At 31.6% G+C, this 23,079-nt stretch overlaps 1 protein-coding gene and 1 long non-coding RNA gene across 2 annotated transcripts; one reads left to right on the forward strand and one right to left on the reverse strand.

Moving 5' to 3' along the window:
* Positions 1-18,962: 18,962 nt before the first annotated feature.
* LOC141595582 (uncharacterized) lies at positions 18,963-19,265 on the reverse strand. Its single transcript, XM_074415549.1, has one exon. It carries the CDS (start codon positions 19,263-19,265, stop codon positions 18,963-18,965), a length of 303 nt encoding a protein of 100 aa, XP_074271650.1.
* A 1,348-nt stretch (positions 19,266-20,613) lies between these two features.
* Positions 20,614-21,452, forward strand: LOC141595517 (uncharacterized). The gene is made up of 2 exons (XR_012522274.1): positions 20,614-20,828; positions 20,918-21,452. It is a non-coding gene; the product is annotated as an uncharacterized LOC141595517 (long non-coding RNA).
* The last annotated feature ends 1,627 nt before the right edge of the window (positions 21,453-23,079 follow it).

Genomic DNA, 23,079 nt, shown 5'->3' on the forward strand with positions numbered 1-23,079 from the left:
TCTCCCCGTTTTTCACTCCGACCTCTACGCAAGTATCACCCCATTGCATCCTCGAGCAAAATCGGGCGACATCACCATCGATCATCACCTTCTATTTCTCTTTATCATCTCCACTCCGCCTACCTGATTCGAACGACATCCCCCGTGTTTGGACTGTTCACTTTGCCGAGGATTTCTATTATACTTCTCTTAGCTACTTTTGAGGGGTTTGAGGCGATTCGTTGTGGTTTACGTGTTTCTTATTAACTGAATGAGGTTGTACATTTACATCTTTGATTAATTGAGATTATGATATACTACTCAGAATTCAGATGCTTGCTTTAAGGCTTAAGCAACTTTTGAGGATCTCCCGGAGTATTGATGTTCATGGTGATTGATTGGGGATTAGGTACAGATGACTTTTTCGCATGTTGATTTAATGGCGTTTTTTGGATTTTGAGAAAAAATTGACCTGAATTCACGATGCCACTGTTAATATTCTCTCAGAGTTTTAATTCTTTTAGAACTTTGGTTTTGAGCTATTTTATGCTGAGTCTATTGGGTTTAAGCTGTTCTGAGACATTGGGCTGCGTTGATTCCAATGATGTTGTGAGGTAGTTTATGTTATTCCAATGATGGCTATGAACCTTTAAAATGGTGTAATTCACAAGATCCACACATTTTAGAAACCAAAATGTCTGCAATTTGGAAGTTTAAAAGACTTGAAAAGACGTGCTTGTTCTAGAGTACTTCTTCTACTTTATTTGAGTACCATGTGATTATATTGGACCACCATGGCAAATTGGCAATATAATCATTATTTTCCAAAATACTCCGTAGGTTGTAAGATTTTATTAAGTATAAATATAAATAATAAGGACCATGTATAATGATGTGTATCTAGCAAGAGAGTGTATCTAATGAAGTAAAAGAGTGTATCTAGTAAGGTAAATGAGTGTATCTAGTAAGGTAAAGAAGTGTATTTAACTTACCAGAGATGTGTATCTAGTCAGGTAAATGAGTGTATCTAGCAAGATAAAGGTGTGTATCTAGTACTATAAAAGAGTGTATCTAGCAATGTAAATGCGTGTATCTAACTTGCGAGAGATGTGTATCTAGGTGGATATAAGAAGGTAAATGAGTCTATCTAGGTTGCTAGAGATATGTATCTAACAAGGTAAATGAGTGTATCTAATTAGCTAGAGATATGTATCTAGTGACTTAAAAGAATGTATTTAGCAAGTTAGATGTTTGTATCTAAAAATTTAAATAAGTGTATCTAGCAACTTAAGCGAATGTATCTAGTTAGTTGAATATATGTATCTAGTAACTTAAAGAAGTGTATTTCGCAACTTAATGTGATTAAACGAGAGGGACATGTATTCTAAATTTAGGATGAAAACGTTTAGGATAATTATTTCGCACTTGTGTAAGAACCACCCGTAGTCGACAATCATACACTGTGACCATCAATCTCCCAATCACATAATTCCCCTCGCCACTCCACCCATCCCTCACTCCATCGAGCTACCATAGCCGATCACCGAAGCCGCCTTCTCAATTTTATGACCAAAATTTCAGATTTAATTACTAGATCTACAAGAATTGAAGCGAAATATCAAAAATCAGAACAATTCGACCTTTCATTAATCTAAGAATAGTTTCACCTTTAATGGGTGTCTTCTTAAAACAAACCCTACATGTTAGTCACCTGCTGTTGAAAGTTAATGACAGGTAAGTAAATGTGAAGGTCAATTTTAATCACTGACTTTCATCACTATCTCTCTTATCCCACCAATCTCAGTATATTTTTCCGAAATTTGAACTCACTCTTGCTCAAATCAACAATAGATTAAACCTTTTCATTCAATTAGCCATCAAAACTCAAAAAGTTAAATCACAAAATCCCCAATTCCCTTGAATCTTCAACCTTTATTCAACAATGACGCCACAATAATTTTTGATGATAAGAGACAAACCAGAGATGAGAAAATGGTGACCACCCAAACACACATATACATGATTACACACTTGTGTAAGAACCACCCGTAATCGACAATCATACACTGTGACCATCAATCTCCCAATCACATAATTCCCCTCGCCACTCCACCCATCCCTCACTCCGTCGAGCTACCATAGCCGATCACCGAAGCCGCCTTCTCAATTTTATGACCAAAATTTCAGATTTAATTACTAGATCTACAAGAATTGAAGCGAAATATCAAAAATCAGAGCAAATCGGAACGCTGCTAAACGAACAATAATGCGACGCCGATGAAATCTCCGGCAACAAAATACTTGGAAACGATGATGCTGATAAAATTGATGGTGGTGATGATGTCGCCACCATTAGAGGACGATGATGATGATGATAACTGTTGGAATTCATCAAATTAACATGGCATTTTACAAATCAATTGAAATATTAAACCCTGAATTGAGCGGAATTCATCGAATTAACAACCGCATTTTATATTTACGTATTGATTGAAGAATTAAACCATAAAATTGGGGATTTTGATGAGTGAATTTGGTGTTGAGGTTTGTGGAGTTGTATGCACGACTTAAAGTCTTATTTGGCGTGGAATACGTCGGAGATGCTCCGGTGTTGAGGGTGATGTTTGGTGAAGGTGGAGTGAAAGTAATTAGGTGAATCGAGGTCAGGTTTAATGGAGTAAAAAAGGGGAGGGGGATATGTCGGTGTGAAGTTGGGAGTGCGTTGAATCGACCATATTGATTAGTTCGTAAGTTCGCACCGAACTTTAGGTTCGCACGAGATCCTATTTCTATTTCTATATATATATATATATATATATATATATATATATATATATATATATATATATATATATATATATATATATATATATAGCGAGTGAATCTAAAACCCATTTCTTCAATTAAAGAAGGAATGTATTCGATACATGTGATGTGTTTTATAGATTCTTACAATCCTAAGATCATGTGCAACTTAAGAGATGGTCTTAAGTAGGACATTAATGAGTTGGAGTCAATATTTTGATCATGTTATAAAACTTTTCTCAATGGGTCGAGAAGTTGTGTTTATACATGAAGTTTAGTAGGAGTCACGGTAATTTTAATTAGTCTTATATGTGGATGACATATTGATCATTGAGAATGATTTAAGACTTTTGGAGTATTATAATACATCTTTAATATCTGGATTTATGGAGATAAATCTACATGATATTAGCGTCAGATAAGAAATCTTATGTTGATAAGATTCATGATTAGTACAATCGAGTTGAACATATTTGATTGATTCCATTTGCTTCCGCTGCCGGATCAACTAAATGAGTAATGATGTATAACACTTCATATACTTTGAGTATGATGAATTGTTTCAAAATCGAATTTAAGTAATAGTTACCAAATAGCCATACAGATTATCCTTAAGTGCTTGTAGGAGCATTAAGGGTGTAAAGTTAAGTGTTTTGATGCAATTCACTAATTTGTGTAAGGGCTTACACTGATGACTGTTGAGATTGTATAAGGTTTTGGACAAAAACCGTATTCAAAACACCTAAAGATGGTTAAGGAACCATTGTGGCTATGTTATTTAAGAAATGGATTTGTTAGGATCGTTCTAGGCAATTAAGAACAATGAGAGATGCTTACAACGGAAATTGAGTACACTTGCAATCATGAGATGTGCGAGTGGGATGGGTCCCGCACACTGTGAAAACAGTGGGAGCTATTCTAAGATTAGAAAGCTTATGTCTAGATTGGATCTAGACACGTACTCAGAAAGTTTTGTAATGCAAATGTATACATTACAAAGAAAAACGAGTATGTAGTAAGGTTAAGTAAGGTACAAGAAGTTGATAAAATCTACTAACCGAAGCCTTCTCATAGGCTTAACATGATGAGTCATGTCATTTCAATTGTATTGAGATGAACAACTACATACATGATCAAATTGGATTATAAGAATATGAAGTGGTAATCAAGTATAGATTGTTCATATGTGATAATCACATTTTTCGTTCGAGTTTTTTAATCTAAAAACTCCTTTTATACTTTGTTATATCCAAACGGGTTGTAGAGACAATATTGAACCCGTTAAAGTGAACCCGGATTAACATGGTATTTGCCCATAGTCACTTGTATAAGGTGACGTCTCGAAGTGACTAGAGTGTGATGCGATTGATGGCAAGTTCAAGTGCCATAGAGTCATGTGAGATGACTAGTCGATCACATAGGCAGACTGTTAGGAACACTTTGTCGGGCCTTATGACCGCTTATAGAGTTCTGACAAATTTATATAGCCTGGTCGTGGCGAGAGCTACCTAATGAGTCAATTCTTTGACTAAAGACCTGTCGCCCAAGGTGGCACAATTTGAAGAAACTTTGATTTATATCCTACGACCTTCGTAAATGGGGTTAAAGGGCTTATTTTGGGTTATGATGAGCTGTGGCTAGTAGAAGGGAATAGTGCGATAGGAATTGTCCACCTCTTTGTCAGGGTTAAAACAATATCTCAGGGCCACTCGAGGAGTAATGAACTGGAAATGCGTGGTCACGCTCGGAAGGTATGTATGGTAGATAACTCTGGTTAATCAGTTGTTCTCCAGATCGAGGAAACCACTCACGATATGATCACTTGCATGTACGACCCGAAAGACACCTTGCATTGAGTGGGAGATAGTAATAGGACAAGAGAATTGGTGACGCATACTTGTCGAGGACAAGTGGGAGATTGTTGGAGCAAGTGTCCCCGACAATAATGCGATCACAATTGTCGATCATGATGATCACATGTTTAAATCTCATATTTAAGAATACATGAGGGAAAATAATATTTTACAAATCAATTGGTCCACACATATCGGTAATGATTGGTGACTAGAGTTTGACATTACTGTCGTGCGACGGTGGTGATCAGTTGATACCCTGAGGTCATACCTATAGGGTAATACTCTTAATTGATCAATTAATTAATCGTATGTCGATACGAGTTAATTAAATTGCTTAAAATTGACGGATGATTTTGTGAGTAAAATTAACGTGACTCATTGTAATTCGATTAAATGAGTTACGGTCTAAATAATCAATTGTTTTATTACTTAGATTAAATTATTGTTTACGAAACAATTGAAACGGATTGAATAATTTATTATAAATTCAAGTTGTTGAAATTTATAATTCGATAAACCATTTTGGTACAAGTAATTAAAAATTACTAGTTAATTTTGTATGTGCCATATTTTATTAATATGTTTATTTTTAATATGTTAAAAATACATTGCATTGTAACATGTCATGTAACATGTAACATGTGACAAAATTGACAAATGACAAAATAAAATGGACTACCCATTTTATCTTAGTGTACCGAAATTTTGGAGGAGTTTAGGGTTAATATTGTGTTTTATTTTTAAATGGAAACATAATGATTAAGCCTAATAACTAGCCTTGCATGCCTAGTCTCACCTTGAGAAGAACAAGACCATGCATTGGCTCCCCTTATAGACCCCCCCCCCCCCCCCAACCGGTTTTTCCATCAAGAGAAACCAAACGGATTCCTCTATTATTCATTCACTACTCTACTATTTTTCTAGTGTTAGAAAAATATAACTCTCTACATTTTGTGAAAAACTTAGAGAAAGAAAACTCATAAAATGCTCTCCTCTTAACCGAAATAGAGGAAAACAAAATCAATATTTTGTGTCATTTTTAAGTTAAGATTTTAATTAATACTGATCATATTAATTATAATTATTAAGAGTATTGCCTTGGGTATAATTCCTTAGGAGAGATTCTCCACTTGAATCTTATTCTTCCATCTTTGGAAAGCTCAAGAACTAACAAGTAGGAGATCTTGTTGGTGCCCAATAAATCCGAAACACCAATGTAAGAAGTGGTGATTTCTTCTCTACTTTGTTTTATGTTTGCATGCATAAGATCTTGTTTTAATTTTATGACTAAATTAAACTATCATACTATGAATATGTATACTAATGAGATTAATGAATTCCAACACGCCCCACTTTATGCTAATTTTTAACATACTATGAAATAAATAATTTTTAACATGTGCAAATTATATGAAATTTATACTCTAATGATAGTATTTTTTACCACGAATCTAATTATATTATTTTCATAATTTTTTAAATAATGTTTTTTTGTCAAATAAAATGGAAAATTTTTCGTGTAAAAAATAGAAACGTGACTTGAATATAAATTAGGAAATATATACTATATACTATATTATAATAATTAAAGATTATCCACTTTATTCTTTACATCAAAAATTATTATTTATAAAACTTTCCTAAATTGATTTTTGATGACGTGGAAACTTTAGAATCGCTCGAAAAAAGCCTCTTATATATATATATATATATATATATATATATATATATATATATATATATATATATATATATATATATATATATATATATATATCTATATATATATATAAAAGAGAGTTTTTTCGAGCGATCCGAGAGCGTCCACATCATCAAAAATCAATTTAGGAAAGTATAATTTTTGATGTAAAAATAAAGTGGAAAATCTTTTAATTATTATAATATGTATATTTCCTAAATTATATTCAAGTGATATTTTCAATTTTTATATCAAACTTTTACATTTCATTTGGCAAAAAAATATCGTTAAAAAAATTATGAAAATAATATAATTCGCTTTGTGTTAAAAAATGCTATCATTAGAGTATAAATTTCATATTATTTGCACATATTAAAGATGGTGTACTTCTTAATACGTAAAATTGTGTACTTTTTAGTATGTTTTGTCCCACATTGGAAAATAAGTAGGTGTGGTGAATATACTACATATAAATAGTAGAATTGTCCCACACCGAAAGATTAGTATAAGGTGATGTGATCCTATGATTATAAATAGGATGCATATTTGGAACTTATGTATCCACCCAAAATTTTTTGAGTCTCATAAACATTGTTTTAAAGAGCTCTTAAGATTTTTTATCATTATCTACGATATGATATAAAAAATAAAGTGAAAATCGTTGGGAACTACCCGGGAAAGAGTTAAGAACATGAACAAGAAAATCAAAAAATAACTAAAGGTTTTACTAATGGTAATCTCATGACACAATACAAAACTAAAGATTTTACTAATGGTTGTCTTCTGAATGCAGTAATAGAGCGTTAATGAGTCGTTATATGTACGATGTAGAGATCCATATCTAATGATCGAGACTAAGTGATTTTACCTTCAAAAAAAATATGTATACAATAGTGATTTTTTAAGAAAAGACATGTATTTCTTGGTATGCTATATCTTTCACATTGAAAAATAATGTAGGCATTATGAACATACTACGTCTAAATAATTAAATTATGTATCTCACATTGAAATAATAGTATACGGTAGGGTGATTCTATAAATATAAATAGGAGGCATCCTTGAAACTTATGTATTAATCCAAAATTTTTTGATATAAAAGATATATAGACTTTTTAGCATGTTATATGTCCCACATTGAAAAATAATGTAGGTGTTGTGAATATATTATGTATAAATAATAGATATGTCCCATATATATACATTTTCTATATTATATTAAAGTGATGTTTATAATTTTGATATAAAAACTTTATATTTCATTTGAAAAAAAATTATCGTATGAAAATTATATAATTAGATTGTGACAAAAAAATGTTATCATTAGAGTGTATATTGTATTGTATTGTATTTTCTCATTATTAAATCGGGTTGATGCCAAAGTAGGTGCAAAAAAAATGGTGTACTTAGTATGTTATTTGTCCTACATTGAAAAGTAACGTAAGTGTGGTGAATATACTATGTATAAATATTAGAATTGTCCCACATCAGAAGATTATCATAAGACATGGTGATCTTATGATTATAAATAGAAGTCATAACCCAAAATCTTTTGATTCCCTTAAGTATTATATATCAGGGTTAACTCTTAAAAGAGTTTGTATTACTGTCTCTACAATAATGGTTTCTAACCTAAGTTAATGTTTGGAAAATCTTTTAGTTATTATAATATATACTATGTATTTCTTATTTTATATTCAAGTAATGTTTCTAATTTTTATATAAAAAATTTTAAATTTCATTTGACAAATAATGTAGGTAAAAAAATTATGAAAATAATATTATTAGATTCAATGTAAGAAATGCTATCATTAGAGTATATATAGATTTCATATAATTTGCACATATTAAAGATGGTGTATTTCATAGTATGTTATATCTCCCACATTGAAAAATAATATAGGTGTGATAAATATACTACATATAAAAAATAGAATTTTCCCATATCGAAATATAGCATAAGGTGGATGATTCTATGAGCATCCTTGGAACTTAGGCATCAACTCAAAATCTTTTGAGTCGCTTAAGTATTGTCTTGGAGAGCTCTTAAAAGTTTATATCATTATATTTTCTACCTATAGATTTTATATGTCTCATATTAAAAAATAATGTAGGTGTGGAGATATACTATGTTTAAATAATATAATTAGAATTGTGTTAAAAAAATATTCTATCATTAGAGTATAGGTTCTTATCATTTGCACATATTTTAATTATGATAAAAAAAAAATAGAAAACAAATGTCCATGGTAGCATGTGTAATCTATCAAAGTTCAAGGTTACCATGAGAAATTTCCAATATTATAATGATATAGTTAATAAAATTTGCATTTAAAAGAGAGATATCCGTACCAATAAAACAATAAAGGGGGTATTATTTTTTAATTGTTATTTTATTGTCACGCCATCAAACTTAACATCCATTTAACAGCCTTTACATTAAGGGGTACCATGGACAAAAAAATGGAACCTCAAGGGTACTATAGGCAGATTTTTAAAAGTAGGGGTAACGTGGAAAATCTAACAAAATTATGGGGTACCACGGGAAATTTCCGTATCTCAATTATGTTAAATTTTTTTTTGAAGAAAAACAACGTACAAATATTAATGGAGAGTACTTGATCATATTATTAAATTTAAATATAACTATTAGATATAATGAGCAGCAATTATCTGTATTCGGTATCCGAGATCTGGTTGAATGTCGAACTAAGTACAAAAAAGATGGGGTAATTCTGAATATGTTATTTGTCCCACATTGAAAAATAATGCAGGTTTGATAAATATATATTACGTATAAATATTAAAATTGTCCCACATCAGAAAAAAAATTCAATTTTTGTGAATATATTACTTATAAATAGTAGAATTATCCCACATCGAAAGATTAGTATAAGGTGGGGTGATTATATGATTATAAATAAGAGTTAACCCACGTATATATTAATCTTTTTTTTTTTTTTTTTGAAAGAGATATTTTAATAATATGTAAACAAATCGTTAGACATATAATGTAAACATTAAACGCTTATAACGTTTTTTTTTTGCATTATAAATAAGCTAATTACCCCGTTGCAACGCACGGGCATTCAAACTAGTATATATATATATATATATATATATATATATATATATATATATATATATATATATATATATATATATATATATATATATATATATATAGGGGCGGGTTGTGTACGAACCGACTTACGGTGCGAACCGTACGATCTAGCTTATTTAGGCTTTTTTTTTTTTTTTTTTTTTTTTTTAAAAAAAAAAAAACAGTAGATACACTTTTTCCACCCTAGAATTTTAGATGCACTTTTAAACTTTTAACACTAATATTTTTGAAGTTTTAAGACTAACTATGAGATACATTTTATAGTATTTGCGGATACACATATCATTATTGTCAGATACACATGTCAACATTTCCAGATACGCATATCAGTACTGCCAGATACACATGTCAATACTCCCAGATACACATATCAGTACTGCCAGATACACATGTCAATACTGCCAGATACACATGTATCCGGTAGTAATATCAGATGTATCTAGGGTGGTATTTTGTGTATCTACTAACACCATCACCACTGCCCCACCACCGTCGCCACCCTTACCAACGCTGACCCCCAACCAACACCATACACTACCACTACTACCACCAGTGCCACCAGCCACCCCCACTGCCACCGACCACCACTGTCTCACCCCACACAGCCACCACCACGCACCACAACCGACCACCCCCGTCTCACACCTCGACACTTGCCTCCGTAGCAGCACATACACAACACCGTCGACCGTTCGTCGCTCATCCTCTCTTATGCCGCCGTTATAATCAGCAACCTTAGACAGCGTCAACAACATCACCGGCCACCCAAAACTCTCCTTATTGCCGACACCTCCATCGACATCAAAAATTAACAAAATTCCAGATCTACAAAAATTAATAACTAAATTCCTTGGAGTAGGAGGAGTGGATTTACGCCCACTTCAATGAGGAAATAGGAGTGGATTTACGCCCACTCAAAAAATTAATAACTAAATTTTTTTGTAATGTATTTGATTGTAAATCTCTCTCTCTCTCTCTCTCTCTCTCTCTCTCTCTATATATATATATATATATATATATATATATATATATATATATATATATATATATATATATAGTGTAAAGATCAAGTAAGTCCACCTCCTAAGTGTGAGTCCATAAGTCCTCTTTAGGGCCATTAGATGAGAGGGATGGATGGATGAGATTAAAAGGGAAAAAATGTGATTAATTAGCCAATTTAACACTTTCTCACTCTACCCTCACTAATCCGCCTAATTAAAAATTAATTCACTATATATAATTTATTTTCATACTCACTTATCTCTCCTCTCACACAAATTCACTCATTTTATCTCTCAAAAATTTCTCATCTCTCAAAAACAAAAAAAAATTCAAAAACCAAAAAAATTCAAAAACCAAAAAAATCAAAAACTTTCCCTCCATCTCCCTCACCAACCCACCCCAACCGGCTCCCACTACCCACCACCACCCACACCCACCACCATCCCGACACCACGCACGTTCACCATCTCACTACCCACCACCACCCACACCCACCACCTGGCCTCCCACTTACCCACCTGCCACCACCCGAGAACAACCCCACCTAGCACCATCTTCATCTTACCCTCCTCTTCACTCATTCCACCCAACACCCCCATACCCGCCTGCCACCACTCGACAACAACCCCAACGACACCATCATCCCCCACCACACCACGCCACCAGATCTGACTCCCCCGCCACCAACACCCGACACCTCCTCTCCCCTCTTCACCCATTCCACCCGACAACAAAACCACCAGCACTCGCCATTCCGACAACCACAACCACTCCCACCACCACAACCACCATAACTGACTCTCCTTCTCCGTCGATAGCACCAACACCACAAGTCATATTTTTCGATCTGAAAAAAAAAATTGAAAGAAGGGGAGGGAGGTCGTGTTGTCGTGAATGAAGGTGGTGTAGGTGGTGGGTGATTGTTGTTGTTGTCTCTCATTATTATGGTGGTTGTTGTTCCCTCCATTTAATGTCGATAACTGACTTTCCTTCACCCTCCTTTTAATAGTTTTTTTTTTTTTTTTTTTCTTTTTTTTGTATTTGTTGTTCTCTCCTCTAATTTTCAATCTTTTTTTGGAGTTTTCAGAATTTTTAGCCCTTTAAATTTGCACTTTTATTATGTTTTCAGATCTACTAAAGATTTTATCAATTTTTTTTTCAGAACTTTTTTTTTTTTAGATTTTTTTTTAATTTGGGAATTATTGTGGTTGTAGGTGTTGGTTGTGTTAGTTTTTAATTTTTTTTTTTTTTAAGTTTTAGATCTGATTGTTGGTGTTTTTTTTATCTCTATTAAAATTACATTTTTCTTAATTAAAGTTATAATTTTCTCGATTTAAGTTACATTTTCCCCTATTTATTAAAGTTATACTTTATCTTGTTAAAGTTACACTGTTCTCTATTAAAGTGACACTTATTGAAATTACAGTTTTCTCTATTAAAATTACACTTTTTTCCATTAAAATTACATTTTTTTCTGTTAAAATTACACTTTTTTTCAGTTAAAATTACACTTTTTTTTCATTAAAATTACACTTTTTCCATTTAGAATTACACTTATTTCTATTAGCTAGAATTACACATTTTTCGATCAAAATTACACTTATATCTTTTAAAGTTAAAGTTACACTTATTTCTATTAGAATTACACTTATTTCTATTAGAATTACACATTTTTCGATCAAAATTACACTTATATCTATTAAAGTTAAAGTTACACTTATTTCTATTAGAATTACACTTATTTCTATTAGAATTACACTTTTTGTTGTTAGAATTGCATTTTTTTCTGTTAGAATTACACTTTTCTTCATTAAAATTACACTTTTTTCTGTTATAATTACACATTTTTTTTGCTAGAATAACACTTATTTCTATTAAAATTACACTTTTTGTTGTTAGAATTACACTTTTTCCTGTTAGAATTACACTTTTTTCTGCTAGAATTACACTTACTACTATTGGACTAATGTTACACTCTCCATGGACTTGGTCATATTCTCATATTCTCATTAGACTAATGTTACACTCTCAATGGACTAAAATTACATTCTCAGTGGACTGAAATTATACTTTTCTGGACTAAAATTACACTTTTCTGGACTAAAATTACATTCTCTTGGACTAAAAATAACAATCTTATTGGACTGAAATTACACTTACCTGGACTAAAATTACACTTTTAAAAGACTAAAGTTACACTTATAAGTCACTCAATTCACAATGAGTTGTGTTAAAATTGGAAAAATTCAAAATAATATTTGTCGAAAAACTGAGTTACACTCGTAAAACGCAAAATATATTGTAAATTTGCTTCAAATTTTCAAATTTCAAAATAAAATCCGTCAAACCGCAATTTTTTCCGTTGAAATTACACTTTTAAAACAGTAAAAGTGTAGTAACATTTGTATAAAAGTTTCAGTCCAAAAAAAAAAATTATAATTTTTTTTTGTGTATAATTAATCCATTAGTGAATGTATAATTAAAGCTAGAGAAATAAAGTGGATTAATTAGTGTATAGGAAACTCATTAGTGTTAAATATACTTTTTTGCTTTCAATCTCAACCATCCTTAGTGGGATATCCAAGGGATGTAGTGAGGCCTTAGGGACTCAAAATATATGGTGGAGTTATTAGAACTTTACTCTCTCTCTCTCTCTCTCTCTCTATATATATATATATATATATATATATATATAGATGTCAATAGTGATTAGGCCCCATAAGTTATATAAAAGGTGAAATTAAACCCCTTATCCAAAATCTCACGAGAAATTCAATATATCATATATAAAAAGTGAAACTGATTTTATTGTTTTACAAAATATACAATCAAAATACAAAAAAAAAATAAAAAAATAACAAATTAAATCATAATCGAAATTGAATTAACATTAATTAGAGAAGATTATAAATTATTTTATAGAAAAAAATTATTTAAATTTTATAAAAGAACTAAATATTTTTCCTAAAATTGTTAACAATTCTTTAAAAAATATACAGTTTATATATATACATATATATTTTTTAAAATGAATACTCTAAAAAATATATGTGCCTGGTTTTAATTGTCTAAAGTTTTCTTAGGTAACAAAGAAATGTTTTAATAAAAAATGTTTTTTGCTCAAAAAATATAAATAAAAATAAAAATTTTCATTTTTTCCTGAATTTAAAAACATAATTTTATTTACATTAAAAAAATCCTTTTTAAAAAAAAAACATAACTAATTTCGGTTTTTAAAGTATGAGAAAATGAATTTCTCATGAGTTTTTGATATGGGGCTTAATTTCACTTTTTGAAGATGTTGAGGGGCCTAATCACCCAAATCTATATCTATCTATATAATATAATTAAAAGGCTAATGTGACATGACAAATTAAATGTGACATGACAAATGTGACAAGGCAAAATTAAATGTGACATGGAAAATTAAATGTGACATGGCAATATCATACTCCACATATTATCAATTTATACAATATAGTTTAAAAGACTACATAAAACATTAAATTTTATTCCATGAGGCAGTTTTACAATTAATTTATATTTTGTATTTGGTTATATAATATTTGCTTAGTGACAAATTACAATACAATATTGACGTCTTGACGGATAATTCTTACTAAAAAACACACATTGAATGATAATTGAGTTAGTGTCCCACCCAAAAAAAAGTAAAAGCCAATTTGGGGAGGTGTATATCAATTATAAATAATTTTCTACAATAAAAAAATACCACATGAACACCGAAACTTTGACTATTTCTAATATAACACAGTTTATTTTGAATGAGACCATTACAAGTAACTAAATTACCCTACAAAGTAATATTTACAAATTTTTGGGATCAACTTAAAAATAGTTTTAAGTATTTGTGACTTAAAAATTGAGAAAATATTCGGTCATACAAAAGAACGGTCTCACAAAAAAAGATATCTTTATGTAGAATTTAGAACATAATCAACACAAATATTTATTATAATATTTATGTCATAATAATGAAAAAAAAAATGATGCTCAAGAGTCATGAACTTTGATATATATATTTATGCCTATATTAACTTTGATAATAGTGAAAAAGGATGTTCAAAAGTCATAAAAAATATCCTCATTTTTTTATATATTTTTTATGGATGACAAAATTTGTGAGACAAAAAAAAATCTAAAACATTAAATGCAAATAGCATAACAAACATTAAAATTTGGCCTTTTAATTTCTAGATAAATTAAACAACAATTAAAAATCAAATAAAATTCATACTAAATTTTAAATTTCTACTTTATTGTTAGAATATTCTAAGCAACAGATAAATATAACATAATTCTAATTTTACGCCGTTTATAAAATAATAAATAATCTGTAAAGATTAAGGGCAGATAATAAAATACTTAACATTAAACATTGACCTTTTAATTTTTCAAACTAGAATGGGTTAAACGACAAATAAAAGTTTACATCACTCTAATTTTAAACTGGTTATATGTGCAATTCCCTCTTAAATCTTATTACAATAAACTTGCTCAATTTCATTAATTGGATACATATATAAATCTATAAATATAATTTATAAATAAAAAACACGGTAAAATATCTACCATCTTTTAGTTTCGTAAGATAACTCCCTAAACAATTCTCATGCAATGTGTATTTTGTAAAAAAAAAAAAAAAAAAAAAAAAAAAAATTAAAGCAAACCTTTTACATTTCAATTCTCCTTACTCTATATTTATGTCTATATTAAATTTGTTAATAATGAAAAAAATGCTCAAAAGTCATAAAACTTTGCTACATATTTATGTATATATTAGATTTGATAATAATAAAAAAAGACGCCAAAAGTCATAAAACACATCCTCATTTGGCTATAAATGTTTGATGGAAGACAACACTTTTGAGCCAAAATAAGCCAATATCTTTTTGCCCCCATCGGCAAGAATTGTAAATATGTGTTAATAATCTTCTTATCATTTTAATAGAATCAAGGTAAGTGTATTAAGGTTTTAAATTAATAATTTATTTATTTATTTTTAAGTTTCATTGGTTATGAAGTACTCTTCACATTTTTAACCTTCTCATATAAGTTATTTTTTTCCATTTAGAGGCTATCAAGATTTGTGGAGTTATCCTATTCAAAGGTAAATATACTTACATCTTGATGATTCAATGCCCTCGTTTTTTCATTATTTACGGGAAAACTTAAATTAATAATGATAAGGTTAATATTACATAAATCAAATTCCACCATTTTGTTTGTTATTAATCACTAAGTGGTTTTTTTTGTAAGGATATTTAATTCGAGAGAGAAGACTATATGAAGAAGAAAATACTAGAATTGCATAAATAAATACTCCTTCCATTCCACTCAATACTATATTATAAACTAACTACAAGATTGACAACACGAATTGAATATGAATGACTAATTGTTTTTTGGTCCATAATTTTTTTTTAGGATTTCAGAAACTTTTAAAAGTATGTTTTATTCGGGTATGTGTTGCTTTTTATTCATCATTTTTCCTTTGAATAATAGCTCTCATAGAATGAAATTGGAAATGCGAGGATCTCAATCTTATTAACGTACATGTCATATTATCTATCTAATGTATATATATAAAACATATAATGAGATGAAATTTGTAATAGGCTACTATATATTTAACTCATTTTATCATTTATGCAAAAATTTAAAATTTAGGATTTTTGACAAATTGATATAGATGATATACTAAAACTAGCATTTATTAAACTTCATAACTATGTTACTATAAAAATATAATTTATTAGAATTAAAATATTGAGAAGATAAAAAACCCTATAATCATATAATGTTTTAAGCTCCTTATATTGTGGAATTTATCATTCTCAAAAAAAGAAAGAAAAAAAAAGAGAAAATAATTTAACATTATGCATTAGTTTGCCCTTTCATCTTCACTTACTAACTTTATTTATCCTAAATGACAAAGGGACGTTCAAACTTTCACATAGAAATTTTAGTACAAAATCTATACAATCTAATTAAAAGACTACCTTAACCATTTAATTTTTTTTACATAGGTGCCATGAATTACTGAACTCATTGAAGATTTGAAGGTATTTTTTTGTTTTTTTAAAAACACATGTTATTAGTATATTAATCAAAACAACAATTAAAGTACAAAATATAGTTTAGTTGTCAAAGAAATAAGGCGTTAACTAACTAAATTTTATGTATTTCAAGACTACATTTTTTTTAAATGGATCAAGTAATTGGTCGGAAAAATATAAACAATACGATAAAAATAACAAAACTAAAACAGATAAACCTGTGAATTTCACGGGTCACAAACCTAGCTAAAAACTTAAAGGGTTGAATCTCACGATTAGAGTTAATTAAGAATTTTTCTACTGACTGATACGGAGTATTTTAGTGCAACAGATACATTTAAATAACAATCAACTTGAAATGAAATGAATTAAGATAGGCGCAGTACCTGTTTCGGAGTGCCGCCAAAGCTCCAAGCAAGAACTGGGATTCATCATTCTAGAGTAACCCTAATTGATTTCCCCAATTTTTCTGTTTTTCAATCGAATCAACAATGGTGAATCTCTCGCGTTGTTCTTACAAAATAATAATATTCTTCTTGTCTTCCTGTTGATTATTGTAATCGTCTTCTAATCACCATATTCCATTTCGTTTTATACTTTTGGTTATATTACCACTTCGTTTCTACAATTATCTATTTATCTCTCGTCATTATAATCTGTTTTTTTTTTTAACAACGTTGATAAACTGTGGCTAAGAAATAATTTGCGTTAAGGAGAAAGTAGGAGTTTTGTTGGCAATTTTGAGGAAATTGGGAGGAGGGGAATCGAGTTGGAGAAATGTCTACTCATTTTTAAAACTGTTGATTCTTGTAATCGTCTTCTAATCAAAGGTCATTTATGTATACACATTGCTGGTAGACTTGATTATTAGTTCTATATCGGAAATCGAGTTGGAGAAATGTATACTCGTGTTGCCTGTTTCTGTTGCCATCAATTTTTGTTGGTGTATGGGGGAGTGTAGGAAGTAGAGTGGAGATTAGTTGTTTGTTTAGTTGATTAGTTGAAGGTTGATTAGTTGGAGTTTAGTTTAAAGGAATTAGTTTGTGTATTGATTTGTTGTAAATTTGTTGGGATTCACTTGGGTACATAGAAATGGGAGGAGAGGTCCTCTATTTATAGAGCTCCTCCTCATTCTTTTACATCCCAAGAACACTCTAGAATAGGACATTCTAGAGTGGCCTAGACACGGAACTCTCTAGAGTTCTTTACCACTTATACACGTGTCTAGAAGGTTCTAGGTTGTTCTACATAAACCTAGAACATACATGACTCTTCTACATCCTTTTAGACTCTTTTAGACTCTTCTAGTTGTTTCTACATTATTATAGCATATTCCGGATAAGTTTTAGAACATTGCGGAAACTTCTAGAATACACTAAAAGTCTCATACTTCAACACTCCTCCTTCAGACTTTTGGTGTAACACTTAGCTTGATCATTCCTCTTTTTTTTTCTTTTTTCTTTTGTAACGCCAAACTCGGAGGTTGCTCGATGTACGTGTCCTCCTCGAGCTGGTTGCATGACGAACAACTGGAGCAAATGTATCTTTGTAGTGAATTCCATCTTGTTGGGAATATCCTTTATCGATCATTCTTGCTTTGTGCTTGTTGATAAAGCCATTAGGATTCAACTTAGTTTTATAAACCCATTTTACACCAATAACCTTTCGATCTCTTGGCTTGTCAACCAACTCCTTTATCATATTTATCTCCTTCTCCATAGGTTCTTGCCACTCCTTGTGTTTGAAAGCCTCATCAAAGTCTTTTGGCTCCTCAAAAGTGAAGTATCATCTTTCGCACTCTTCTGTATCTTGAATGGAGGGACATTCTACATAAATTTCAGATAGATTTCTCTTACCTTGTGCTCCTGTAACATTCTCCACACTGTCATTCGGGGATGGAGAATGTGCTTTAGGAGTTGATGGAGGAATAAGAGAATCATTGTTCTTGGTTGTGGATGCTGGGGATGATCAGGGAGTAAGGTCACATTTGTTTCTACCTTCTTTTCCTCCCAGGTCACATTTGTTTCTACCTTCTTTTCCTCCCAATGTCTGGCTGCTTCATGGAAAGATGTATCTTCGAAAGAAGATTCTTGAGTCTTGAACTTTTGATCATGGGCGTGTAAAGATTCAATTAGCTCTGTCACGGTGAACTTTGATAGATCCCTTGATTCTTTAATAATAGTGACAATCATGTCGAATTTTTTTGTCAAAGTTGTGAGAGTTTTCTGCACAATCCTCGTTTCAGAGACTTCTTCACCATATATTTTCATTTGGTTAATTGTCTCCATTACTCTCCAAGTGTAGGTTGTTATGTCTTTATTCTCCCCCATTTTCAAATTTTCAAAATGTTTTCTTAAGGCATTAAGACGTAATGCCCTTATCCTTTCATCACCATAGAATTCTTTTTGGAGTATACCTCATGCTTCTTTTGCGGTAGAAGCCCACATTATTTTTGGACAAATGATCTCTGAAACAGTATTAAAGATGAAACACAGGGCTTTGGCGTCATTTATTTCATCCTCTTTTATTTTCTTTAAGGTTGCTTCGGTGGTTGGAACACCTTCTTGTTGTTTTTGGAGACTATTTTCCACTATCTCCCATAGTGCATTTGCTCTTAAAAAGAGCTTCATTTTAATGCACCAATGGTTATAATTTTCTCCTCTAAATAAATCTAGAAAATCTAGAGGAGCGGGCAATGGAGTGTTTGATGCGGAAGCCATAGTTTTATTTTGTTGCCCTAAGATCTTTAGAGCTCTGATACCACTTATTGGTGTATGGGGGAGTGTAGGAAGTAGAGTGGAGATTAAATGTTTGTTTAGTTGATTAGTTGAAGGTTGATTAGTTGGAGTTTAGTTTAAAGGAATTAGTTTGTGTATTGATTTGTTGTGAATTTGTTGGGATTCACTTGGGTACATAGAAATGGGAGGGGAGGTCCTCTATTTATAGAGCTCCTCCTCATTCTTTTACATCCCAAGAACACTCTAGAATAGGACATTCTAGAGTGGTCTAGGCACGGAACTCTCTAGAGTTCCTTACCACTTATACACGTGTCTAGAAGGTTCTAGGTTGTTCTACATAAACTTAGAACATACATGACTCTTCTACATCCTTTTAGACTCTTCAAGACTCTTCTAGTTGTTTCTACATTATTCTAGCATATTTCGGATAAGTTTTAGAACATTCCGAAAACTTCTAAAATACACTAAAAGTCTCATATTTCAACAATTTTAATTAAATTGTTTGGAAGCTGAATTTCTCCCTGTATAATACTCTTGTCTTCATCTATTCTAATGAGGTGAGTCAGCCACTTTCTAGTGCATGACCTAGTAAAGTATGTCTTGCCCAAATCTCTACGACTTTCGTTAGCCAAAGATTGTTCAAGGCTATTGTATTTGACAGTGTGTAGGTAGAATGCTTCGGTAGTATAAACCATTGGTCTAACCAAGTGATGCGAGTCTAGTGGCATCGGGTTTAACCTTCAAAGCTTGCCAATGGGCAGGAGTTGAGAGGTCCCGTGTTCGAACCCTAGGCTGCGCAAATCATGCGGTTATCGGTCCACCGGGGACTTTAAAAATGCCGGTCCTTCGTACACCAAAAAAAAATAAACCATTGGTCTTTGGTCTTTGTATATTTTCGTCTTATCTATGTTGCTTACCATTATTGTCGCATGAGTTGGAAATGCTTCTCTTTGGGACGTTCAGACACGTTGATTTTGTGAAAAGATTCATATTTTGGCTTAACTGAAGTGCGTAAATATCATCACAACACATGATACGCAGCCAAACTGAACCTAGTTAGATTGACCATGTTTATTTTGACATTCTGTTGACATATATCTATGTTTTGTCCGGTGCTCGTAGGATTATTTTACTTATCAATGGACCTAGTTAGATTGATCAATTGCTTACTGCGAAATAACTGGTTGCTGTGTAGTTTGTATCGTCCTGTGAGTCTTCTGTTAGAGTGTTAGATGATGTATTCTCATGAGATCAAATCATTCAATAATAAACCCTCTTTATGAATTCTCTCTTCTGATATTCTAACACTATCCATGGTTAGATATTAGGGTCAAGGTCTCTGTCAAGATCTAGGTCACAGTGGAGATCTCCTTATCTTTATAGATGTCAGTCTCGATCTCAATCCAGGTCAAGAGCTGCAAGCGGTGGAAGGTGAGCTTGAAGCTCAAATAAGTTTAGTATCGTACTAGCATACGTGATGCCAAAATGTTGATTGTTGCCTTGTGGTTGCTGTAATGACTTGATGCTAAAATGTTGTCATTTCGGGTAAGTTCAGTTTTCCTGGTTTTGGAGCCACGCACGCGCATATCTAGAGGCTTTGTTTTTTGTGACAATGGACACTCTTGAATATGCAGATCATCAATCTGTTATTGAAGGTCGTTACATTACTGTTGAGAAGGGATCATTCTTGTCTTTGAAGTTGTGTATATGAACATGTTTCCCCTCATGACTTGGAGGTTTTTGGCTACATTCAGATTACATTGTGTCAGCTTTGTTGGCAGCAGTCGAAGATGACCAGTTTCATCCATCTCACGTTTACTCAAACGAACAGCTAAATCAATCCCCATGCATCTGATCAGTTAAACATAGCAAATGCTGTCAAACAACAACACAACAACTTCCGCACTCACCATCTACTCTCAACTAATCAACGGATATTTTCAACATGCAACATTTCTAGAGGCTTTTATGGTATTTCACACTCACGCTATCTGCTGGTATTGCAATATTCATCTGCATTAGATCTTAATGGTTGCTCGCTATTTTTTGCACGACTATTATTCGTGTATTGCCTTTTGTGTTTCTAGATTAGCCAGCTGACACCATGACAATGCTTGTGTTGATTTATTTTCACTGTTAATTTTACTTTTGAACAGTAAGTTACTGCTTATGGTGTGCTAAGAGTTTAGTAGATAGTTTAAACAAAGTGGGCCGTATGCGTGCCTAGGCGCAACTCTTACTATGGCACTAGCCAAAATGCCTCGTACATAAAGCGCAACCTTCAGAGTGCACTAATATGCATGAGGTGTGTGTTGCCTTGTAGCTTATCACATCCCCCTACCTCACGACTTAGAAGACTAAGTTAGATATAGTTCTTATTACAGATTGCCTTCTATGAATAGTTTGCATTGTAGAATCTTTTGTTTGTTGACATCAGTGTCTGGCTTGTCACCTGAGTCCGTTACAGAACAAGAGTCTGATCATCATTTTCTTGCCTGCACTGATGGGCAGAGTGACCGACTATTGACAGTTGGGGGATACCAGGGCATTACCCCGAAGTCTGGTACTGACAATAAGTCGATCAGTATTGTTCTGTATAAACAAATCTCTCTTTTTTTGCATTACTTGGATTATGGGTAGACTTTATCAGCCAAATGGTTGCTTTGTTTTGTTCAATTATTATTGAATGTTTGCGCTGATGATCTCCAAAGGTTTCATTATTGCACACTGAGTATTATTCTGCAGAAGAAAAAAAAATCTGTAGTTTTTCACAACTTTTGATCATGGGTAAGCTTTATCAGCCTACCAACATGCTTTCTTTATTTTGTTTGATTATCATTATTCATTGTTTTCCCTGATGATCTCCAAACGTTCCAAAATAAGTTGTGTATTTTGCATACCGTGTAATTATTTTTTGTGGAAAAGAATTTTTGTTCTTACAACTTTTGATTATGGGCAAGCTTTAGCAGCCATTAAATTACTTGATTATCATTATTCATTGTTTGTGCTGAAGATGATCTCCAAAGGTTCCAAAATAAAGTTGTGTATTATTGCATTCTGTAGAATTTTTATTTCGTTATTTTGTACTTTACAACTTTTGATTATGGGTAAGCTTTTTCCCCCACCAAAATGCTTGCTTTATTTTTATTGATTCTCATTATTCAATTTTTGCCCTGCTGATGATCTCCATACGTTTCCCTGTTCTGATGTGGGAAGGTTGACATGTGTTAAGTTGACTTTGTTACGTGTGTTGGGCTAGGTAGTGCGGACACTCCTCCTAACTAGCCGTCCCGTGTCCGACACCGTGTCGGACATTCGGACACGCGACATTCGTCGGACACATGCCTAAAAATGTTATAGTTTAGACAAGGAATAAATTGTCAAAAGAGATTGATTAGAAGATTGATTTGGGTGAGAAATGAGAATTAGTTATAGTTAAGTTCGAATTTTACCTTGAGTTACCTAAATTTAGTATCAAATACATTAAACTAGTTTGAATGCCCGTGCGTTGCAACGGGATAATTAACTTAGTTATAATTATAATAAAAAAAAAGGTTATAAAGCTTTAATGTTTACACCCTATATCTAATAATTTTGTTTACATTTGATCAAATTATCTCTTTCAAAAAAAAATGAAAGATAAATAAATACATGAGATAAATATGTTAAACAACACTTTGTTGATATTTAACATTGAATTACTTTATTGGTAATTTTAAATTATGTCATTATATAAATTACATATACTGAGTAATATTTTATTGGTACAAATATTTCTCTCTTTTCAAATAAAAAA

The sequence above is a fragment of the Silene latifolia genome, chromosome 8 (assembly GCF_048544455.1).
Source record: "Silene latifolia isolate original U9 population chromosome 8, ASM4854445v1, whole genome shotgun sequence".
In the NCBI taxonomy this organism is placed as follows: Eukaryota; Viridiplantae; Streptophyta; class Magnoliopsida; order Caryophyllales; family Caryophyllaceae; genus Silene; species Silene latifolia.

Bases quoted from the DNA above. Each gene is read 5' to 3' on its own strand.
- LOC141595582 (XM_074415549.1), bottom strand. From the start codon at position 19,265: ATGGCTTCCGCATCAAACACTCCATTGCCCGCTCCTCTAGATTTTCTA.